Source organism: Wasmannia auropunctata, unplaced genomic scaffold, assembly GCF_000956235.1.
Source record: "Wasmannia auropunctata unplaced genomic scaffold, wasmannia.A_1.0 LD336033.1, whole genome shotgun sequence".
Taxonomy (NCBI): Eukaryota; Metazoa; Arthropoda; class Insecta; order Hymenoptera; family Formicidae; genus Wasmannia; species Wasmannia auropunctata.
The window spans coordinates 630,052-654,401 of record NW_012026857.1 but is presented as its reverse complement, the minus strand read 5'-3'; the positions used below and the strand labels follow the sequence as shown (position 1 = coordinate 654,401).

Genomic DNA, 24,350 nt, shown 5'->3' with positions numbered 1-24,350 from the left:
AGTGGCTGGCACGGCGAGCTCGCAGTTAGCACGAGTCGTTTCGCGCGAGAGCGAGGTAGAATGAGAGAGAGGAACGAGATCCACGCGATTTCGCGTCGCCGAGAGAATCGACGTTGAAGCAGCTTGAGCACGCGAGAAGGCAGAGATTGCGAGAGCGCGATCGCGAGGACGGTCATCGATCGAGAAAACGTGCAAAATGGCGGCGCCGCGTCGTCGGTAGTGTCCTCTGGCAACGAGTCCTCGCGAGCGCATATCCGAGATCCGGGACTCGTGTCCTCCGGGAGAACATCGGCGAGAGTGAACGCGCGCGAGACAGGCGGATCGGGTCGCTCGTGACATCGCGATCGGCGTCGCTCGCCCATCGTCGTCGAATCTCTTCCGCCGAGTGCGCGTCTCGCGCGGAGAATTCCGCACTCGAGCCGCTGGATTGCGGTTAGATTTGCGTTTTTTTTCTCTTTTTCGAACACGCGCGTGCCGCCATCTATCCGCGTACGTCGATCTTGACAGGAGCCCAGCGGGAGCAGGAAGATACGGTGGAGGCGATTGGAGCTCGCGGGCGTCTCGGCTGAATCGAGCGAGTTTGTGCGATCGGACGTCGTGGGCGCCGCGACACGCGCCGCCCGCGTGATCGAGCACGTCCCGCGGGACCCGTGGACCGTCGCGATCGCGCGAGACGCGGCACGACGGCCGCCCGGTCGTCCTTTTCATCATAGCTGGCCCGAGTACGGCCGACATGGCGGCGCGACGATGAGCCAATCGCAGCGCCGCTCTCTCGCGCCGCTCCGCCATTCAACGACGACAACGACGACTCCATTCGCCGCCGCCGACATTACCACCACCACCACCGCCGCCGCCGCCAGCAGCGCGCAGCTAGAGACCCCCTTCTGGCGTAATTCGCGTCGCCGATCTCGCTATCTCGAATTTGGCGAGTGCCTTTTTTCGCGTTACGGACGGTGCGGCGAACGAAGTACGGCACGCATGCGGGAGTGACGGACGCGGGTGACGTGCACGCCACCGCCGGGAGCATCGCGTCGCGGGCGATTGTGTTTGGTCACGTGACCCGCGCGAAACCGACCGTGGGCCGTGAGAAATGGCGCAAAGATCAGAGTGCATCAGGCATCATGGATGGGACCAGCTCGTTGCCGCGGCGATGTCACTTGTGTTTGTTTACAAGCGTGCGAGCACGCGCGCCACGTGCTGAGTGAGGAGAGGCGAGACCGAGGGAGAGGAGAGGAGAGAGAGAGGAGTGCTGGGTGAGAGACGAAAAGAGGTGGCGGGCGGACGACGGGAGCGGTAGGAGGGAAGGCTAGAACACAGGCGCAGGTAGTAGGTCCCGTCGCGGCCAGTCTCCCCCCCTCGCGTGGGAGACCCTCTCCCGTGCTCCGGAAGAGGCAAAAAAACGTGGTTGGACGAAACGCCGGTGCCGGCGGCGACGACGACAACGACGACGTAACGAAAGGACCACGGCGACGCACGACAATAATGACGGGCAGAGGCTCGAAGAGGCGGGGGCGCCCGCCCAAGTCCGTGGTGATGGAGCGGCCGAAGAAGTTCCAGTATCACCTGATGAAGAAGCCCAAGTACCTGCAAAACAGGACGGTGACGCTCGGCACCGAGACGCCGGGCTCGCAGCCGAGCACGCCGACGGCGTCCCGGCCGACCTCGCCGTCGGTCGAGAGCGAGGAGAGCAGCAAGCGCAGCACGAGGAACCAGCGTAAGTCGCGCAGCGGCCGCGACCGGCACTCCCGCAAGGGCGGTCACTCCGGAGCCACAGGTGGTGCCTATCAGCGTCGCGGCTACAATCCCAACGTGGACTACCACGACTCCGAGTATCACTATGGCTCCGACTTTGGCGACGAGTCCAGCGAGAAGAGCGAGCCGGAGGAGGAGCCATTGCCGAGCGACGTGGACACCTCTGAGAGCATCGAGGAGCCCGATCCCTCGAGCGACAGCGACTTCTCGCTGTCCAGTTTCAGTAATACCAGCGGCACACCCAGGAAAACGCTGCTCGCCCAACAACGGCCGCCCAGTCCGGAGCCGTTGTGGCTGCAGAACAGGGAGTTGCAGCCGTTAGTGTTACCCAAGTCCTCGGACGATCTGTTGGTCCCCAAAGAACTGGTCATGCCGTCGCTCTCCATCTACGAGGTGCTCAGGCACTTTCGCACCCTGGTACGCCTATCCTCCTTCCGATTCGAGGACTTTTGCGCCGCGCTCATGTGCGAGGATCAAACCAATTTACTGGCAGAGATTCACATAATGCTGATCAAGGCGCTGCTGCGCGAGGAGGACTCGCAGCAGACGCATTTCGGTCCACTGGACCAAAAGGATTCGGTGAACGTTAGCTTGTACTTCGTGGACTCTATGACATGGCCGGAGGTGCTGCGTTCTTATGTGGAGAGTGATAAGAGTTTTGATCAGAACATTTTACATATTTTAACCACTACTGAATATCCTTTTACTGCCATCGAGGATAGAATCAAGGTCCTACAATTTTTAACAGATCAATTCTTAATAACAAACCCTGTGAGAGAAGATCTATTGCATGAAGGTACAAAAAAAAATATATTTTCTTGTATAAATAATGTTTTATATGCTGTAGCTTTTTTGTATATACAATGTAGCACATATAGTATATCCTTTTAGCATGATTGCATTCAAAATCAGCAAAGGAAAGTTTACTGTGTCTTTGCTGATATATTAATTACTTATAGTAATAACAGATATTAATTTAATTAAATGTGAAACTAAGCATAAACTTGATGCTTATGTTCAATATATATATATATTATATATATACATATATATATGTGTATGTATGTATGTATGTATCTGTATGTATAAAATTCTGGATATTTAATAAGTCTGATATGATTTAGATACTTCTAACAAGAATATACTTATTATAGAAATATTTGTGCGTTTGAAATTTTTTATTTTATAACAATTTCTTTTCATAAAATTTTATAATTTGAAAAAAATTAATTTTTTGCTTCTACAATTATTGAAATCTTGAATGATTATTAAAGTTAATTGTTTAAGTTAATTCTAAAGTCTTGCAACGACAAAGAATGCTTTATCGAGAGAGAATATGGAATGGACATCTGTGTTTTGCAGGAACTATGCACTATGATGATCACTGCAGAGTATGCCATCGACTAGGAGATCTATTGTGTTGTGAGACTTGCCCAGCTGTATTTCATTTAGAGTGTGTAGAACCGCCTCTGGTCGATGTTCCTACTGAAGATTGGCAGTGTAGCACATGTAAAGCCCACAAAGTGATGGGTGTCGTGGATTGTATTCCCGATGTCGAAAAGAACGGGTCTTTATGTAGACAAGAGCATTTAGGATTCGACAGACATGGCAGAAAATATTGGTTTCTTGCAAGGAGAGTTTTTATGTAAGAGACACATATTAATGTATCTGCATGTCTAATTACGATTTTAATTCCATTAAAATTTCAATTGATCACTTATTTGCATTTATACGACGTAATTTATATCTTATGATAAGTTGAATTTCTGTATCTTGTAAAAGAAATATTTCTAGAATTTTCTGAGATTACGAGATCATGTTTTCAATCAGAAATTATAAAATCTCTTGCGAAATATGCAACAAGTCTGGAGTGGCAAAACTTCTACGTTTTATACGTAAATAATTTTTACATTTTTATTGTGGTTTTATTTTCCAGTGAAAGCGAAGACGGCGAGGTGTGGTATTATAGTTTAGCTTTGCAATTAGAAGAGCTGATGCTTGGGTTAGATCAAAATGAAATGGAAGTAGCGCTTTATCGCGAACTATCGGATTACAAGGAGGAAATGGTCCGTCAAATGGAGCTCACGGAGACTATCACTAATCAATTCAAAGGAAACAAGAAGTCGTATTTGGAAATAGAAAACAGTAAGATCAATCTTCCTTAATTAATCAGCTTTTGAATCTCTGTCGATTTACAATGGGATGTCAGAGTTTCTGTCTATTAAACAATATTTTTAAGAAAATAATCGTCTATTGAAATATTTTTTTAGATCTTATACAAAAGATGCAAAAGGAACGACAAGAGAAACTGGAGAAAGAGGAGGAGCAGAAGAAGGAAAAGGAGAGACAGGAAGCGGAGGAAATGATACGCAAGATGCATGAGGGTACAGACGCTCCGAACGAGCGTACGTCAGCGGTGACGGAGCAGGGTGAAACAAAGACATCCGGTGATAAGTCGACTTCAGCTGCACAAGTACCTGAGGCGGTCGGCGAAACTGTCGTGGTCGACGCCGAGGCGTCGTCTACCGCGACGAATACGGACAAAGCTACGAAAACTAACGCCTCCACGTCATCATCTGAAGATCTTGACGAAGAGACGCTAGAGGGAGAGGAGAAAATTGGAAAAGATGGTGAGTTTTAGAAGAAATTGAATTTCATAATGTTGCTGTGAATTTTCTTGACAGAATCATTGCTTCCTTCATATATAAAAATTATTTTCCATGGAACAGACAGATTAGGCTGCTGTAGAACAATTTAACTTTTCTATACGTATTGATTCATTTTATTTATAAATTGTATATTATTTATTTATTATATTTACGTTTATAATTCTCTCTTTTTTTTTTCAGGCAAAAAGCATACTATCGTGACAAGATCGAAGACCGGGTCGTTGCAACCGCGAACCTTTAACATGGACGACGTGAAGAGACGGAGCATGGCACCGTTGTCGAAGGAGGAGCAAGAGAAGCTCGACAAGGGTATAAAGGATTCCGAAAACGAGAGCAACACCAGAGTGACGCGTCAGAAGGCGCATCAAATCGCGTCTGGCACGCATCTGTTCAAATTGGGCATGGACAACAACTTCAAGTCGTACGTCAATCAGTACACCACCAATCCTGTCTCCCTGAATAAGACACAGAGAAACGAGGAGCGCGACAAGAAACGTCACCTGTCGCACAAGTTCTCGCTGACGCAGGCGTCGGAGTTCAAGTGGGTGGGCAGTCTGACGGGCACCCGTGCCCTCCTGGTCAGTACCCTGCGCCAGACGATACTGCAGCTCGAGAACAACATTCAGGCGTCGTTCATGCACACCAACTGGCCGTTGCTGCGCAAACCGTGGACGTCCGCCGTAGGAGCGTGCGTGAACCCGCGTGACTTCGCGCGCACTCTTATCGTTCTGCAGGCGTGCATCAAATCCGTCGTATTCGCGAGTGTGTGGCACGACCAGCTTGGCCACGTGAAGCTGCAACGGGTGACGGCGCTCGAGCGCGAGGAGAAGAAGCGCCAGGACAAGAAGGAGAAGAAGGAGAAGGAGGACGAGGAGGAGCGTAATCGGCTCTTCAACTTCGTCAAGTACACGCTCGGCCTGAAGCATCAGGTGTGGAAGCAGAAGGGCGAGGAGTACCGTGTTCACGGCCAGGGCGGTTGGCTCTGGGTGTCGGCCAGACGCCGTCACCGACCCACGGACGCGACGAAGATGGGTTTGCGCACCGGTCCGCAAAAGATCATGGTACAGATCAAGGATCAGGGTGGCCTGAAAATACTCGCGCTCGACCCGCCTACTTACGAATTCCTCATCAAGGAGTATTGCCCAAGCAAGACGGAGAACGGTATTGTGAAACAAGAGATCAAAGAGGAAGGTGTGGAGAATGACACGATTAAGCAGGAGTGTAATACGGAAGGTATAAAGAAGGAGCCTACGATCGACGGCAAGAAGGAGCCTACGACGAACGGCGATCCTTCCCCAGTAGTAAAAACGGAATCGGTCAAACAAGAAACGAAGATGAATCTATCATGTATGTAGCGAGTTCGAATTTAAATGAATTTAAATTGAATATAATAAAAAAGATTTCTTGAAAATAGATATTAATATAATTTAACGTGATATGATTTAGAGATTTTTTTGTTTGTTTGTAAAGAACACTAAATAGCTAATAACTCTTTTTTCAGTTTTAGCAGGCATGAAAATTGAAAAAGTTTTTACTCCGATTACCGAATTCGAAGAGATCAACATTAACAAGGCACTAACCACTTCTGGAAGATTGCACTATCCAAAAGTTGCGAAAAAGACGAAGATCGACGATTTCCTGGCGCGTAGAACACATTTGAAGTTTTTGGAAGAAAGAAAGTTATTGCAATCCGTGAGTACTTATCTTTATAAAATCGTATCTATAATATCTCGTTTGGCGATTGTTTTATACAAATTTGATAGTAGATAATCTGTATAATGGTCTTAAAAATGTTAATATTATAAATTCTGTGTTACTTTGAAATATCTTTACAAATTGCAAGTTCAATGTTTTGCAGGCGAAAACGAAAGAAGCGAATCAGACGCCGAATCAGAAAGGCGGCGATGGCGATTCTGCAGAGGTCGATATGGAAAACCACGAGGAAAATGATACCGATGGTGCCGTTGGCGGTGGCGGGGATGGTTCTCTCCCAGGCCTCTTGGCATCGCCCACCGTCAAGCAGCAGCAGCAGCAGCAAGCGAGCAAACCGGTAGTAACGACCGTATCTGCGTCCACGAAGGAAGTGCTCGCGGCTATCACCAAGCGCATCCAGCAAGTGCGCTTGCAATATACGACTTCTTTGAAGCTCTGCAAGAACGGCGGCTGTTACTCGCGCTACTGCAACGCGAGTAACGCCAACAAGAATAACACCGTGCAAAGCAATACCCCGCAGGTCATCACTCCGAATACCATCGACACCTGTTACTCGCCTCTGTGCATGCGGAAGGCGCGACTGAAGCGCGACCTGATCGTGCTGCTGCGCAAGGCGAACGCTCTTCAGAACAACAATCAGTCCTCGCCGCAGGTTACGGCTCTCGTGAAAATGGAAACCTCGGACGAGTCGAAAGACGCGATCAGACGGGACTTGGAGTCCGCGGTGGCATCGGCGACACGCTGCAACGCGGAGGACGCGGCGACGAAGAAGACAACGGGCGTCGCCGTTTCGTCGCCGAAGAAGATCAAGCTCGAGAACGAGCGCGCGGAGAACGCTGGCGTGACGACAACTACCGTCACAACGAGCAACGTCGTTACCACCACCACGACGATCACGACGACTCAGCAGACGGTGCTGAAGAGCGCGGACGGCGTGACGCAGGAGCAGTCTGCCGTTAATCGTAACTCGACGACCGTCTCCTCTTCGGAGACCACGACCACGATGACGAATAAGAGCGGCGCGAAGACGGTGATGATCGTGAACCGTCGAGGTAGGACGGTGCAGCGTACCACGTTCGTCAGAGAACTGAACGCCGACGGCACCGAGCGAATATACACGGCAACGTCGACGGAGGGCAAGGTATACCTGAAGAAGGTGGTCAATACGATGGCCGATCGTAAGAAGAAACGCACGCCGGTCAAATATCCGCTCTGCTCGACTTTCTGCACGAAGAACAAGCAGCGCAGTATACTGGTGCTCCCTCAGCACGAGTTGAGGAAATTATCTCGCGTCGGTGGTAAGGTGCCCGTGCAGGGGTTCCACCATCAGGCCAAGGCGAATTTGTCGGTGTGGCCGTATCCCTGCCCCAGACCCTTGTTCAAGACCTGCTGGCTCTACCGAACGGTCGGCCTGAAGTCGCTCGCCGCCGCGGCGATTCAGCTGAGAATACTCTGGGCGTGCCTCAGATGGGACGACATGGCAGCTAAGCCGTTGTCCACCGACGGCAAGAATCAGATCACCACCGACACGGAGATCATGTCGCTGGAGATATTGAAGCATCGGCATGTCGGGCAGTTCCTCGACAGGGCTCAGTATCTACGTAGGAAGGTCGTCATACCGCTCGAACTTCCAAAACAAGTCAGAGGTTTGTATAGAAAATAACGTGTTATCAATCGTGAAGATTATTTAATTTTTTTGATTGTTGTATCATTTTTATCGTAAGCTTATTATTATTTTTTTTATTGTAATTGATAATTTGTATCGAGTGGTGGTAACATAACTTTTTTAAACAATCATATGCCACGTACGAAAATTTTGCAGAGGTAACATCCATAAGGAGCGGTCTGAGAAAAAGGAAGCGTCCGGAATCTCCGCAGAGCACCGAACCGCAAGTCACTGAGGAATGGGTCGACGAGGACAAGTTGGAGTTATGGGAAATCAAACAGTACGGCGACAGGTATAGATTAGGAGCAATTAATGCAACGTGTGTCTGACAATGAAATATTTGCATGTTATTCCGTGTGTTTAACGTTTGTAAAATTCTCTCTGAAACATTCTTCTTATCTTAAAATTGCTGTGCCACTGGTCGATTTCGTCGAGCTTGCTCAAGTTTTTGGAAAGGAATGTGTTATAGACGTTAACGATTCTTACATTGCCCTCAGTAAAGTCGAAATAATTTTATCGGAATAATTTTAATAATAGCGTATGTCTGTAATAGTGTATAATCTGATTTTTTTTAATTGCACTTAAAATGGTTAAATTTTATTAAATTTGGAAATTAGAAATTTATTACCTGCGCGACAGTTTTTCTTGTGTTTAACGAATAATTTTCTTATATAAATTTTTCTAAATTTTTCGTAAATCTTGGAAAATTGATATGCATATCAATTTCATTTATATATTTCATTTATATGTCCCTCGATTCGAAGACAAACAAATTGCGCTATCCGTGTGAAACACGTCTCTGTTTACGCTTGCGTAATTCACGTCGAGAATGATATCCTAAAATCTGAACCGCTGAACCTTTAACCGCTTGCTTTCTTCCATTGGGAACTAACCCTCCGCTTGGTGTGTCTGTCCTGTCTCCAGGTTAGAGAAGGCTAATGCGCAGATTATTACTAGGAGTCGCTCAGGAGCACCGCAGTCGGTGATCGTCAGCGGTGGCAATAAGACCGCCACCGCCGGCGCCGCCGGCGGCGGCACGGCCGGTCTGACTGGCGATCAGCTCGTGAGCGGCAAAGCGACACCGGAGGAAATCAAGGAGAAGATGGAGCAGCAGTTGCGCATGCAACGGGCGGCTCATCAACAGAAGCGTGCTCTGCACGAGATGACACTTAAAAATCAATCTGCGACGTCGCCCGCCACGCAACTTGTCAAAGTTACAACTAATTCCTCTCACGGTAAGCGGACCAAACTAAATGGTAGATCTGCTAAGAAGGGTGTAATATACACAATGATACATATTTGATCTTGCTCGTTGGAACAATTAACGTAGGTCGGGACGAGATTTATATTTAAAAAAAATTATATGTTACTTTCAGATGGCACCGTTAAATTGGTTTCGAAAGTCCCGATTCCGGCAAATCCGAATAGCACAAAATCACAGTTGACCTCTCTTCTAACAACTCCAACGCAAAACAAAACTTTTATCGGTACACGGCGAATCTACATGACGAAATGTGAGTCGTTTACTCTTGTATATTCGAGCGCGGATATGATATGACGAAATTAACATTCATACGAACTGCTATGTTGCGTCATTTCAGCTGCCGATGGAACCACTAAGGTTGTGTCCGGACCTACCAGTATTTTACCGAAAACACCGCAAACCCCAGGGCTGAACCAGCAATCCTTGATCAGGGTGACACCGACAAGTGAGTTGACTTATTATTTAAAGCAACATTAATGACAACGATGATACGAGAGTCCTTCTCGTTCCCGAAAGGTCGAGGCGCAATGTGCAAGTTCTCTTTCTGATAAGTTTCATCTCAATTGTATCTTAATCGTATTTTTCCAGCCACCGCTTCGCCTGTACACGTGCAGCAGAGAGTGCAAATTCTCAGAGGGCCAGACGGAAAGTTGCAAGTGCGCGGCTTGCTGCCCGGCCAGCAATTGGTTCAGATGCCGGACGGGAAGCTGCACGTGCTGAATGTAAGCCAAACTGTGGGTACCACAATTGCGCAAGGCGCTCAAACGAAATCGACAACAACTGCGACTGCTCCACAAGTAATTTATTCGAAAACACATCTTTTGAAAACGAGGTTTCTAGTTCGTGGAAGATTGGCGTATAAAAATTAGATATATTAATCGGTACAACAGAAATTAATAATTGAGACAGAATCAAAGAATAAAATACATAATAGTAAGCTTGTTTATGGAAAAACTGTAACAAATTAAATCACACGGTCAATACGAGCCTGCAAAAGTGCGAGTGCTCACGCGACAACTTGATAAATTATCCCTGTTATATTTTAGGCGAAAACCGTGACCACCGTTAGCCCGAAAACGACGACGGAGAGTACGACCGCGACTAAAACCAGTCCGAGCGCAAAGGCAACGGCGAACTCGACGGTGCAAGTGCAAACGCCTCAGCAAGTGCAGGTCGTTCAAACTGTCCAACGCGTAAAATCCGCGACCATGACCCTGGCACCTGTCGCGACGACTCCGACGAAGAATGCCATCGTAGTCACAAGTACAGGACAAGCCGCGCAGGTGACGATTTCTTCGGTTATTCTCGAATCAAATTATGAAATAATTCTTGAATATATACAGTCACCTAACAAAAATTTCTGACGATTCAGCAAAATACTAAATACGATGTATCTACATTCAATTTTATTTAATATTTTAAGAAATTATCGAGAAAATTGAAAACGCTTATGCGTTACATATAAATATTGTAGGTGATATCTTCGGGTGGACAAGTAATAAGCGGCAATCCGATAATGGTCACGAACGCAAACCTGGTTCAACAGTTGACGTCGGGCAAGGCCCAGTTGACCGCGATCGGCAATCAAGTTGTGATACGTAACCCATCCAATCAAATTTTGCATCTGAATTCGGCTAATGGCGGATTTATCGTGAAGGGCACCGTCGCCGCCAATAAACAAGGTTAGTCACTCGAATTATCTGCACATTTTTAAAGAAAATATTAACCGAAAGCTCACCGAAGAATTTGCATTTCGAAAAAAGTGTGCTTAGCAAGATCTCTTTTTGATCTTCTTTTTCTGAAAATTTTACACTGAGAATATAAATTTATATCTTTAGCCTTGCAAACCACGCCAACTTCGACAGTTGTACAGTCGGCCACAACTACAAACACGAGCCCGACGACGACGACCGTCGCAACGTCCACCATGTCATCGACGACGACTTCGAGCTCCGTCGCGACTCCGATTCCGGGAAGTATCGAGGCTTCTTTACTGGCAGGGCAGCCACCCGGTACAGTAATCAAGTGCGTGACGGCGCAGGTTATCAATACGGACCAAGGTCCGCGAATTGTGCTGCAGGGTTTGACAGGCTCGGAGTTCACGCAGCAGCAATTAAACCTGGTGCAGCAACAAGTTAAGCAGCAACTTCTGAAAGGTCAGTTGTTAATCTTCAAAGATGCAATTTTATTGATAAGTTCCCGCATGATATTAACATTATTGATCGGAGAAGTGTCGGCTCGTCTTTTGTTGCCGACTGTTATTGATCAGTTCGCTCGTGTTTGGAGAGGCATACAGTTTAAATTATCGTGCAAAGTTAAAATTGTGATCTTAAAACTGATAAATTTTTCATTATAAGATACTGTTTATCGACATCAGTGTTTATCCAGATGTCCAGTGACAGTATTTATTCTTCACTTTTTTGTCGTGGTTTGTTTTTGATTTTTTTTAACCTTATAAACGAAAGTTTGTTTGCGGAATGTTGAGCATGAAAAATAATCTCCAGTCCCCGCATGAAACACCCAGTCAACAATGTGTTAAATTATAAGTCTGAAATCGATTCCAGCGCATGCAGCGACCGGCAAGCAAGGTGTCTTAGGACCGACGAAGATTTACTTGGCCGTCCAACCGGCCCAATCGTCCAACAATCAGCAACAGCAGTCGCAGGCTTCGTCGGCTACAAACACGCCAGTGTCGACTCCGAAGCAGCAACAGCCTACAACATCCCCGTCTACGAATGGTACGTAAATTTTTAACTTTTCGTTAACGTTTGAAGAAAATGTGCAACGACAAACGCGTGTTCGGAAGTAAATGCTCTTGTAAAAACAATACCTTCGACGAAATAGTTTTTAATATTTTGCAATATCGCGTATATCTGTCTTTTATTAGAAACCGCCACCGAAACCATTCCAAAAACTCCGCAAGCGGCAACCCCAAAATCGACGGAGAAACCAAAGGTGGTCGTTCAGCAAGTGGGACGCATGACAAACGCGACAGAGGACGACACGCAAAAGACGAATATTGCCAACGGACAACAGCCATCGTCGCAGTCCGTGAAAGAGGGAAGCGACTCATCGTCGAATAAATTTATACTGACCCCAGATTACATTCAACAAAGTTAGTAGAAAATCACACGTATATAAAGTGTGCTTCTATACAAAGTTTTTTCGAGAAAGTCTTTTTTTTAAAAAGAGCATATTTCTTTTACGCAGATAAATTTTTATGCAAAAAAATTAATTTTCTTATGTTTTATACAAGAAAATCTTTTCAAAGATTTTTATATAAATTATAATAAGAATTTGTCGCGTAGGACTTTCTTCTTCGAGAAACATTTCTTAAATATTTTCTTACTTTGAACGGCCCTATTTATTTCTGTTTACAGCAATTAAAAATGCTTTGAAACAAGAGAATCTGAATCCGGAGATAGAGGAAAAATTGTTGCAACTGCAACGCTACCAGGAGAAACAAATGAAGGGCGGCGTAGAGAATTCGGTGACCAGCAATCAGACTCATAACTCACCCGCGGCAGCAACGCCGCGTCCGCCTTCGCGCAAACGGCCGGCGCCGTCGTCGAACATTCCAGCAGCAGCAGCAGCAGCAGCTTCGGCAGCGGCGACGACACCGACAAATACACAATCGTCCGGCGGGGGCAACGACAAAGACGACAAAGACTGGGAGACACCCAGGAAAAGACCAGCGTTGAAGCAAGAAAATCGCGAAACGATCCCAAAGTAAGAGATGCATACAAATAAAGATCAAATAGCATGTGTGATCAAATGGCTATTAACACACGATACAGTAGTACAATTCGCTTCTCTTCCATGTTCGATATATTTCCCTTTTGGCAATGATTATTATCCCAATAATGCACATCCTCGTGCAGTTTGTCTGCAAATCATGAATATTTGAGATTTGCAATGAGTTTGATCAGATCGAGTTGATTGAATAAAAATTTTTTCTTACATAATGTCATTCCACATAGATTATGTTATTCTTTTTTACTTTTTTTATCCTTTTTATTTTTCCTTTTTTTTTCTTTCGGCTCCCCAAATAAGCAGAGTTGTGCTGCTACATTACGCTGTGCTTAATTAATTTTATTTAAATCTGTTCGCTTTGCTTCTAAAACGCGGTGATTCTGTAATCAGGTGCTAACATTTTTAAATTTATTTATTTAATTCTCTTTTTACATCATTTATACGATAGATAAGATAAGCAAAAATATCATTGAGATGTATATATAAATTCTATTTAAAAAATAGGAAAAAAAAATTTTCTTACATTTTTAAAAATGTTAACTTATCAATAATCATAACATGTATTTATGCGTGAAAAGTATATTGAATTCAAATTGTGTTTTTGGAAATATCTTCAAGTAAAAAATATACACATATTAGATCAATGCTTGTATACAAAATGGAAATATTCAGAACACCCAGATAAAATCTTATTTTTGTATTTAATCCCGTTTTATTATAATTTATTATTTATTATTAGGATTGGCTTCAATGTCGAATCACACTTAATTTGAATCACACGTGCAAAAAATTGAGAAAACAGTAGGATTTTAAAAATCAGGAAAATATTGAAAATATTGAACTTGTTAACATACAAAATACCTCAAACTTACTAAAAAATATTAACCGTGATTTGTTTCTTCTGTATTCAACTTTTAGCCAAAAATGTCGAAATAAATCATATTTTTATTAATTTTTGACGCTTTTTTTTATGTCATAACTTTTTCTACTTTCGTCGTTCAATTTTTATTATTTCCATTGTTACTTTGTATATTTAAAGTCTTTGTTTGAAAAAGAAAGACTTTAAATAATGTTCGAAAAAATTGTATCATCTATGTAATAATATACAGATTGTTTGGAACCAAATTTTTTATCATTGTGATAACACGAACAATTGTATTCTCTTTTAACCGAAATGAAACTTTCGATTAAAAGAGTTCAATAAATTTTGTACTTATATATGATAATAAATAAAAGAACACATTTACAATAAATACATTACAATAATAATAAGTAATTAATATTTATATTATAAGTAGTTTCTTTCACTGATATTCTTATCATATCGTATCCGCGGTAGTCAAACTATTACATATTTATAAATCATATTAAAATTCTAGAATGCCGAAACTATCGGAGGCATTAGATAACGAGTCGTCACCTAAAAATCGATCTGCAAAATTGAAAGACAGTCAAGAGCAGCGAAGGAAACAACAAGTGCATTCCCGAATGCAGGTTTTATTATTCCGGCATAAGGAACTTCTTAAAAAAGACATTCTTAAAAAGAGAGCTTTACTCGAGAAAGAGCTTCAAATCGATATACAGGTAATGCTAATTATAAATAATGTAGCATTATGATATATATGTAATATTTTATGTTACATATTGTTATATATTTATATATAATGTAGTAATATATATACAATAATTATTTAAATAATTTATGATCCACATTATCGAATTGAACTTCAAGCCAATTACATTTTGCTTCAATCATGGACTGAAAAAAAAAGAAAGCTGTTGATATGGACTGAAATTTTTTTTTATTCAGCTTTTTGTAAATCGTGTACTTATTCAGTTTGTTCGTGATTTGATTTGCGACGTCGTTCAATGAAATTTGTAACTTCATTTTTTAGTAACATTCTTTATCGAAACATGACTTTTGTTGCAAAATAAATCATACAATATCGAAATATTCGCTTAGCTCGATAATATGGACACTAAATGATTGAAAAGAAATGAGAGAAAATACCTTATTGCCAAATCATCTTGAATCGAGAGCCTTCTCAAATATGTAAAGAAATAAAAAAGAATGAGCATCCCATAACAATGCAACAATGTGTAGACGCAGAAAAATCGCAATTTTATTCAAGATGATTTGGAGAGATGAGATCTTGAATTTTACGTCGATTCTTCTGGATTGTAAATCAGAATTTTCGTAAAATTTTAATAAATATCCTTGTAGAAGGAATTGTCAGCGGAGCTGGCCACCAGAACGAAAGCGGAGAGGCATAAACAGGACGAAGTAAAGGTCGGCAGCGCAAAGCGAAAGGCAAATGCTCAAGCGGCTCAACAGGTCAGCCCGTCCAATCGTAGTGGTGGTAGCAGACCGAAGAAGCATAAGGGTCAAAGCAACAGTACGACGCCTCCTGGTGGTTCGTCGGCCGCGAGTCGCATTAAAAAAGAAAAACTGTACTGTTTATGCAGAACTCCTTACGACGAAACCAAGTAAGAGCTCGAGATCTCATACAAAGCCTGATTGAATTTTTATCAATGTACATTTTTTTATCAACTGCGTTTTAAAATTGTATCACGTTTATTTTAATCGAAGAACATAATCTTGAGATCTTTATTTATACAGCTGATAGACTCATAGTCAGCGCTCGTGAAGTAGAGAATCGTGGTATCAGTAAGATATTTTTTTTGTTTATTAATTTTGTTATATTATATTCTGTCAAATTTAAAAAGAGGCTATAAACTTTGATGACTCGTCATAACTCTCGTCATAAAGCTCGTCATAACATGTGTTGATAAAATTATAAAATAACGTTCTTTCTTTAAAGATTTTACGTGGGATGTGATTTATGCAATAACTGGTTCCACGGCGACTGCGTGGGTATAACGGAAGAGATGAGCAAAACTCTATCAGAATTTGTTTGTACGGAATGCAGACACGCGAGAGATACGCAAGAATTGTATTGCCTGTGTAAACAGCCTTATGACGAATCTCAGTAAGTGCATTATGCGTTGATAAGAAATTATGTTAACAATAGCTGTATCTCTGATAATAGTAAAAAAATCTTATATTTTTATTATGTAGTTAGCATTTAGAGTAATCGCGTCTATTCTTTTTAAAGATTTTACATATGCTGTGACAAATGCCAAGATTGGTTTCACGGCCGGTGCGTCGGTATTCTTCAATCGGAGGCCGACAACATCGACGAGTACGTTTGTCCGAATTGTCAGCGTAATTCTTCTGTTAACTTCGCCAATATGAAGAACCTCAACGCAAAAGACCTCGATCTGTTAAAGAAATTAATTAAACAAATACAGGTATATATTATTTTCAATTGAATATTATCATTATAATTCCTAAATTAATTCTTTTGTCTCTCTCTGGGAGAGAATATATATCCTCGATAAAATTCTAAATTAATTTTAATATGATTATATATAGTCAACTTTACTAGAAATCGTTATTTAAAATAAATTTTTTTATAACTTATTATAAACTTTTTTGTTATTCATCAAAATAAGATAAAAAATAATATTTTATTAGATATATTGAAGTGATAAAACATTTTATTCGATCCAGTTATGGTTTGAAAATCCTGTTCAAAAGGATTAACGTTCAAACACACGATATTCACAATATGCAACTTGTTTGTTTCAGGCTCATAAAAGCGCATGGCCGTTTATGGAACCAGTAGATCCCAACGAAGCGCCGGATTATTACAAAGTAATAAAGGAACCAATGGGTAAGTATCGTGATTATCACTTCAATAATCTGTTTCTCTTTTTAGATAAATTATTTTGACGGGAAAACGCCTTTCTTTAAGTGTAATATATCTTCTTTTAAACGGCGCGATAGAATTATTTATACACATCCAATCTAATTATACATTTTAGACTTGCAAACGATCGAATTGAGGATAAACGACCGGTCCTACAAGAAGCTGAGCGAGTTCATCGGCGACATGACAAAGATATTCGACAATTGTCGATATTACAACCCGAAGGAGTCACCGTTCTTCAAATGCGCCGAATCCCTGGAGACGTACTTCGTCCACAAGATTAAGTGTCTGAGGGAGAAGTTCTCGGAAGGGAAGTAATTCAATCAAAAAAGAACGAACTTAGCCGCAAGTGAAAGTGCACGAGAATTTAATTTAGTGCAGTGCATTTTACGGAAAAAAAACAGAGAAGGGAAAACAGTTGTTTGTGCCAGTACAGTACACAGATAAAAAGAAAACTGAAACTCTTTCTCTCTCTCTCTCTCTCGGAATAGACTTAAGTATGTAAAAGTAGAGAAGGCACCGGTCTCCGCTATTTATTATAGTTGTGTGAAATATTTTCCTTTCCCCTCCCACTCCCTCACTGCAATTTTCAACGAGTTTCTCAGTTCCATTTGTGCTGTACGAAGTGTGAATTTTAGACCAGAACTTACCGCTCATACCGTGTCGCGCAGTTGATTTTATCTACGAGAATGCTATCATCATTTTGCCGTCTACTATTGCGTTAAAAAGAGAAAAAAAAGGAGAGAAAGTAAAAGCCATATAGCACGATCACTTTTTTAACAATTGCGTTTGAAATATAATATATAATTATGTAACATAATTCTTCTTCTCATTATCGAAAGCCCTTTTTATTCGGTTCCCCCCCCCCCTTGGACTTGTGGCAACGGAGTGTTTGACAGAAACCGCAAGGTCCGCTTTTTTTTCCTCTTAACACGCTCACTGGCCGTCCAATTGAACTTTTTAACAGTTGTCGATCATCGCTCTTCGAACCCTTCATTACACTTCCTGCAACACTTTCAAAAGCGAAAGAGCTTTCCTTCTAAGAAAGTGCTTTCCCTCAGACAAGAGTTTCAGCGAAGAGTTTCGCCTCTCACATCTCTCACGAGAATATTCATAAGCCCCGTGTGTCTCGCGAACAGTGAACGTGTTATCGTGAAGCGCCCGCATTGGAGCCGTGTACGAAATGCAACACTTGCCTCTTTCCGGCGTTGCAACACATTGCGTATGTGTATTTTTTTACGAAAAGAAAGAAGCGGAGCACATTCGCGGACACGCGATGCCCATCGCGAGCGATTAAAGTGACGTGCGTAAAAACGACGAGTCCCTCTTGAGTCACGAAGTTTTATCTCAGAAGCGATATTACGATGAGATAAAAAAACCGTGAACTGCGTTTCACTTTTTAAGCCCCACCCCTAAAAGATTAGCCTTATTTAATTGTCTCATTTTAATACTGAGTTCTCGCGAAAGTGTATATCACTTCGTTTCCCCGCGCAACGAATCTGTCTTATTGTAACATCCTCCGGAAAGAAATACGAAAATTATTTAACGCTGAGCGTAAGTGAACAAAATAAATGAGTGCTCGAAAACGAAATGAGGCGAAATTCGAAACCGCGAAGATCCAATGATACGTATATCTACGATATACGTCTAGGAAAAAGAAAACCGCGCAAGTTTATTTTTTGTATATTAAGAACCTTTTTTCCTATATACAGTAGAATATATACGTGTGTATATATACACTTGTATAGGATACGAGGTAGACAATTCGCGCATAAAAACGTCATCGTGTACACTTCGAGTTTATGCAGTTAGTCGTAAGTTGTGGTTCAGAATTCATGCGCCATTCATCATGTTATGCTATTATTTATGTATGTAAATACAATGAAACGCGATCGTGACTTCGCAAAAACCGATGGTCCGAAAGTCGCGCGGAAGGAGAAGAGAAAGAAAGAAAAAAAAAAAGGAAAGGAGGAGAAACGATCGGCTGGCTGATTACGAATACGATTTGAGACGATCGAGAGAAAACGCTGCTCCACATTTAAGCTATTTCTTTATACGATGTACCCGACGTGAGAAAGAGAAGTGGAAGAAAAATGCAGAAGGAATGCAGTTGTGTCATTACATAGCCGTAAGACTATTTTTTAGGAGTACACGCATAATAAATTGTACAAATTCGTTTATCGTCTCGTGCTCACACGCAAGCTAGCGATTATACGATTCTATTTACTTATGCGTTGTTTTAATCACATAAATAAATTTTCTATGAAATTGTTTATAATCGACGATTCACATTTAGGCGTTTAGATTGTAAGGGACGGGCAGCGAAGTCTGCTTATGTATATATATATACGCAACACCACACAACTACACACACACAGATGTGACAAAAAAAAAGAACAGGGGAGTTTATCTCGAGGAGAAAGGCAATTGTAGAATTCTTTGATTTCCAAACAAGAAGAAAATAAAAAAAAACCAGTGAAAAGTACTTGAGGAGTTTCGTTTGAATGAAATAATATTATAACGAGAAAGAGACTATCGTTTATATTTTAGCTGTATTATTAATAAAAAGAAAAAAAACCGTGTAACTGATAAAGAGGCACACTTTGATTCTGCGTGTGTGTTTAGACGGGTGTGTAGAATAGAGAGCGATGTTTCTTTATGCAGATACATAATTATAATAAAAGGACATGAGATAGTTTTTAAGTATCTGTATTTAAGATCGAAGCTTCTGCCTCATATTTTTATTGTGAAAATTAGCGAGTGTCAATGACGATTTTTGTTAATTATTATGTATTTTGAAAACCTCGAAATTTGTTGTTTTTCTAAAATTAATCCAACCGGTAGAATCACTTGAAGCAAAGTTTCTACCTGTATAATTCGTCACCTCTCGATTACCTTTAATCTTTCCTTTTATAAACAAAATTAATTATTCTATCCATGTTAACAAAATGATACAAGTATTACGTGATAATTCAAATTTAAACTTCGATTAATCGGAGTTCAATCAAAGTCACCCTAAATCGATTGTCGGCCGTGAAGTCCGACAAAAAAAAAGTGATGATTGATCTTTCAAAATATTTACAGTCATTCTGCAAAGTATTTTCGCGGAAATATTCGCGGAGCTTGTCGCAGACATAAAAGCCAAAAAAGTTTCTTCAAAACATAAACAGATTGAAGATCATGAGTTGGTCGTTGCAGGTAAATATTGATAAACATATAATAAAAGAATATTATTTTGACAAGTTCACGATTATAATATAAATTTTATATATTTTTTTAACGAATATACACGCGTATGTGTATGCATGATTGTAATCGCTTTTCTTTTCTCGGTGTAAAATTGCTATACATGAAACATTATAAAACATTTACGTCCGTTTCGCGTTGCGCATACACAATGTAAAGGAAAATAAAAAAAAAAGACGTGGAAGCTGCGCGCGAACACGGAGCTGTCCGCGCTGTAGGTATTTGTGCACGCACACAGATGACCGAAGGAGATCAATATCGGTATGGCGGCGCGGGAGGAGCTGCTTCGCACGGTGCGATCGTCCGCGGTCGACGGTTGACGGAGTGAGAGAGAGAGAGACAGGAAAAAATGGCACGCGACGTTTCTCGCCGGTCGACGGAACGGCCAGGGTGGACCTCCACGAGTCGGACCGCACGAGCCGAGCGCCCGGGATCGCACTAGCGGACGCGGTTCCTCGTCGTTGACGGAAACGGACGGCACGTCGGGGGAAAGACGAGGAGTGCGCGAGAGACGCATACCGGTTGACAGATCGTCGCCACGCGCTGCGCCCGAGAGACGACGATTGAACCATCACCATGGCGAAGTATGTCACCGCGCGTTAATCACGTCGCCTACTATCTACCTACAATTGGAGCACGCACACGCACACCCGAGCGGACGGCGGAGCGAGCGATCGAGTTTCCGAAGCTCGCGACGACGTCCTCGTGTTTACTATTTTTTTCCCCCCGTCCTTGCGATCGCACACGCAACTGCGCAACGATGACGTCCCGCCGGGTGCCTCGTGTCTCGTGGAAGAGGACGCGAATTTGTTTTTTTTTTTTCCCCCAAGTCCCAGAAACGCGGAAATTATCTCGTCGACGCGCGATTTCCCCGATTAGAGCATGCCATGCTTCTCTCGTATCGCTGCTCCACGAGCACTGACGAGCTGACGCGGGTGTCATATGCATGCTTGTAGCTTAATCTTATCTCGCCTCGATACCATATCGGTTACTGGAAACCGTCTAATCGGCGATTATTCCCTCGGGGAGTGTGATTCACTCAGTCATGCGCCAAAACTGAAACACTCCGCAGAACGCGTCCTCTCGCATTGCCCGGGGGGCAATTCGCTCTACAATGAGATACTCCGAGATACCTTCGCGATCGTTTCCAATATATTTAGACAGATTAGATCTGGGTAAGATATATTAGATCTCCGTGCGAATCTTGCAGTCAGAAAGCAGAAACTAAAATCTCCCGGTGAAAGTTACATAATACGATTTATCACGTCTACTAGCTGTCTATGTTGTTTTTTAATATAAGCTTCGCTTAATTTACCACCTTTATTTTGTAAATTTACCACTGCCTGCTTTTTATATCTATATTTTGTATATGAATTTTATGCTTGATTAACTACATATACACCAATAAGATATTTGTGTCCTGGCATTAAGAATATTTTGTTTTCAGAGAGATGATGATAGTATTCATTTACGACACTGCAAAGTGTTGTAAAGAGGAGGATGATCCCGCCGAGGCGGTTCTGTACTTCCATCCGGCTTGGGTATCTCTCACGCAGAGACTGGCCCTGGCGGGGCAGCTGATGGGTGTGCATCACTTCCTGACGACGTCGTTTTCAGCTCCACGGTCCATCACATTGCAAGGCGGAAAGTTTGTGTTGAAGAAGTTTGGGCAGTACGTGCTGGTGAGTCACCCCCCAGTCCCGTTTCACTGGCGGGCGCTCAACTTAAATAAGATGTAACTTAAGAGTCAAGATTTGCATAACACCAGATAATCTGTAATATAACGTTTGTATTTTACTGATTATAGTATACAGTTATGTTTTCTCTAAGTAGATATTAATAATTACTAAATAATAACAGCCACTAAATAATATTAATATAAAAAAACCAAGAATGTCAATAATAATAATAAGTTTCAAAGCTGCCTTGTATTTTCTTAAGACTCCTCTAGGGAATCCGAGCACGCATTTCGCAATGATAAATGTTCTCTTTACATGTCACCGCGTTTTGTGTTATTTAGTTAGATAGAGACGTTATCTGGCGCCACGATTATTCAATCGTCGCAGTATTTATGAAGAGCTAATATGTTCGTTGTATTTTACGATCTCAATGGCCGTTTGTGAGATTAATCAATTGTAAATCATCGCTGCATAATTTTGTTACAGGCAGTGGGGACTGATAGAAACATACACGACTGGATACTCGAGAGACGCGCCGATACTCTGGAATCGTTGTTGAAGTTCTTCCATTGCGATCTCGTCCAGATACTGGAATCCCTCAACAACGATCGTAACAGATTCACCGAGAAATTGTATCAGATGTTTGAGACCTACCTGCCCATTCTTCAACATAGTGCCAATCTGTTTTCCAACATTCCTGTTATTAAACTTCCAAAGGTTAGTGCGGATGGTACTAAATTCAAAAAGAATATGTTGCAAGATAAAAAATATACCCAATATAAATATGTATAATTTAAAATGATTATAAACTTACATAATTTTATATATTTTCTTGTTTTTTATAATAAAAGTGTGTGTCTTTTAATGCAGAGTGCCAGCAACATATTTCTGGAAGGAATGCAAGTGTTGCAGCATTGTCAAGAGATAAATGGCATTTTGGGCGGAGCATTGTTTTACAATAACAAGTACGAAATAGATCATAATTTATAAATAAAATCATATTGTGGTTTTCATATCGCATTTTATATTTTCTTAAAATATTAATCTACTTATATATTCTGATGTTAATAATTGCTGTTAATTATTTTTAAATAACCTAATCTTTATTAATTTTTTTTTCTTTCAGGATAGTCTCAACACAGCTAGGAGCGGATCTAACGAAACAAATAGTTATAACTGATCCTTACAGAATAAAGGTATTTCTTCGATAAAATTGATTTAAAAAATATATATAAATCTAAATACGACTGATTGAACAGAATGAAAGCGTACTCGCTCCTGTTCACTGAGAAATTCATAATATGTGTATTGAATTTTTGCAGGCTCCTGCGGAAAGGATACCCACAGAATTTCACTTGCCGATCGGTGTTCAATTGTTACAAGTGTACATAGAACGGAAGCAATTCGCAAAACTGATGCAAGAGGCGAATAACGAGCGATATTATAATTCGTGTTTAGATACTGTGACCAAGAAGATATTACAGAAAAAGGTAGGTGCGCGAAACGATAACAATATATAAGGGTATAAATTTAATTAATTCCTGCCATTTCGATGAAAATTGTAATAATGAACAACTTGCGGATTTCTCGTCTTACGTTCAATTTCGTTGAAATTTCAGACCGTATCGAAGACCGGCGTCAAAGAGCCGCTCATCACGTCCGGCATGAAGCGGGACACATCGAAGATCTTCACGGTTCCCGAGGAGGGTGAACTGGACGCGACGAATTACGGCCCGCCGGCGCTGCAGTACGTGTCGTCCGTGCCGCTCGCGATCAGCCACGAGTCGCCGATCAGACGCAAGCAAGAGAGCAAACCGGAACGTCCCAAGGTTGCCGTCACTGCCAACCCGCTCACGCCCAGTGTCTGCGCGACGCCGTTGAAGGACGTGGACCGGGTGCTGCACGGGAACGCCATGCTCATCTGCTCGTCCGAGAGCGGCGGCGAGAACGAGGGAGTTAGGAGCTCGTCGAAAAGTGGCGACGACGACGACGACATTCCCGACGTCGTCAAAGAGGCGCTCAGGTATATACACGCGTTCATTTTCAAATCAATTTTCAGAAATTCTAGGGAACGTGAGATTATGCGTTTCGAAGTCGCGAATGTTAAGCGTGATGACGTGTAATTTTCGAGCGAGTCGCGAAGTAATCGAATTTTTATTACATTTATTTTTATTTTTATGACAGGTGCAAACGCTTGAACAAGCTGAGAAACGCTACTTCGAAGAAGAAGCTGATGAAGAGGAGGGATCCCGACAGGAAGAGCGTGAGCCTGCCAGATTTGACGTCATCAATTAAGCCACGCCTGAACGGTATTCCTAGGGCTGATCCGGAGTTAGACAAAATGTAAATAAATTAATGCCATAATTATCCGATTGCCGAATATGATTATCGAGTCGGTAATTGGGCTTGAAAAATAACATAGCTATCTTATTTTACTCTTACATTTCATTATTGTAACAGGCTGTGCAAATTGAATGAAGCCTCGCCGGACGACCGCGATCCGAATTCGCCCCGGCGGAAGCTCACCAGAGGTAGCATGCGACACTCACGCACTATCGTCGATCCCTGTTATCCCGTCTTCCGATACGACGGTCTGCCGGTCTCCCAGTCATTGTACGAGCAATACATCGCCTCCCACTGCGAGGAGCTGCGTGATAACGGCGATAGTGTTCGCGAGCGTCGCGGCGGCGACGATGACAATCTGCAATCAAAGAGTCTGCCGAGCGACCTGACGAGCGCGAAATTACCGATAAACAGCAATCAAAATTCAATCCCGAGGGAAGGTACGTTATTTAAATCACAAACTAAAATCCTTAAAAAAATTAATATATAATA

At 42.3% G+C, this 24,350-nt stretch overlaps 2 protein-coding genes across 7 annotated transcripts in view; both read left to right on the top strand.

The window, feature by feature from the left end:
- Window positions 1-1,482: 1,482 nt before the first annotated feature.
- On the top strand, window positions 1,483-19,285 carry LOC105452346 (nucleosome-remodeling factor subunit NURF301). 5 transcript variants are annotated; one of them, XM_011693360.1, is made up of 24 exons: window positions 1,483-2,548; window positions 3,115-3,397; window positions 3,689-3,897; window positions 4,023-4,382; window positions 4,602-5,768; window positions 5,923-6,113; window positions 6,280-7,780; window positions 7,957-8,092; window positions 8,758-9,035; window positions 9,177-9,314; window positions 9,402-9,509; window positions 9,653-9,861; window positions 10,111-10,347; window positions 10,539-10,746; window positions 10,903-11,220; window positions 11,629-11,802; window positions 11,952-12,179; window positions 12,445-12,793; window positions 14,197-14,401; window positions 15,042-15,304; window positions 15,640-15,807; window positions 15,934-16,129; window positions 16,470-16,554; window positions 16,706-19,285. In XM_011693360.1, the coding sequence occupies exons 1-24, from the start codon at window positions 1,483-1,485 to the stop codon at window positions 16,906-16,908; spliced, it is 8,280 nt and encodes a 2,759-aa protein (XP_011691662.1). In that variant the 3' UTR covers window positions 16,909-19,285. The 5 variants fall into 5 exon arrangements, with proteins under 5 accessions (XP_011691662.1, XP_011691664.1, XP_011691663.1 ...); XM_011693362.1 differs by having other exon boundaries at window positions 8,725-9,035; window positions 9,653-9,786; XM_011693361.1 differs by having other exon boundaries at window positions 8,725-9,035; window positions 9,653-9,798.
- A 611-nt stretch (window positions 19,286-19,896) lies between these two features.
- Window positions 19,897-24,350, top strand: part of LOC105452347 — a 7,993-nt gene continuing 3,539 nt past the window's right edge. The window contains exons 1-9 of one of the 2 annotated variants that reach the window (XM_011693364.1): window positions 19,897-20,420; window positions 21,284-21,518; window positions 22,002-22,232; window positions 22,386-22,480; window positions 22,642-22,711; window positions 22,838-23,005; window positions 23,135-23,538; window positions 23,700-23,858; window positions 23,976-24,298. In XM_011693364.1, the coding sequence (XP_011691666.1) occupies window positions 20,413-20,420; window positions 21,284-21,518; window positions 22,002-22,232; window positions 22,386-22,480; window positions 22,642-22,711; window positions 22,838-23,005; window positions 23,135-23,538; window positions 23,700-23,858; window positions 23,976-24,298 (1,693 nt within the window). In that variant the 5' untranslated portion in view covers window positions 19,897-20,412. Of the gene's footprint in view, window positions 20,421-20,588; window positions 21,012-21,283; window positions 21,519-22,001; window positions 22,233-22,385; window positions 22,481-22,641; window positions 22,712-22,837; window positions 23,006-23,134; window positions 23,539-23,699; window positions 23,859-23,975; window positions 24,299-24,350 lie in introns of those variants that run through there. The other variant, XM_011693363.1, reaches the window with a different exon arrangement.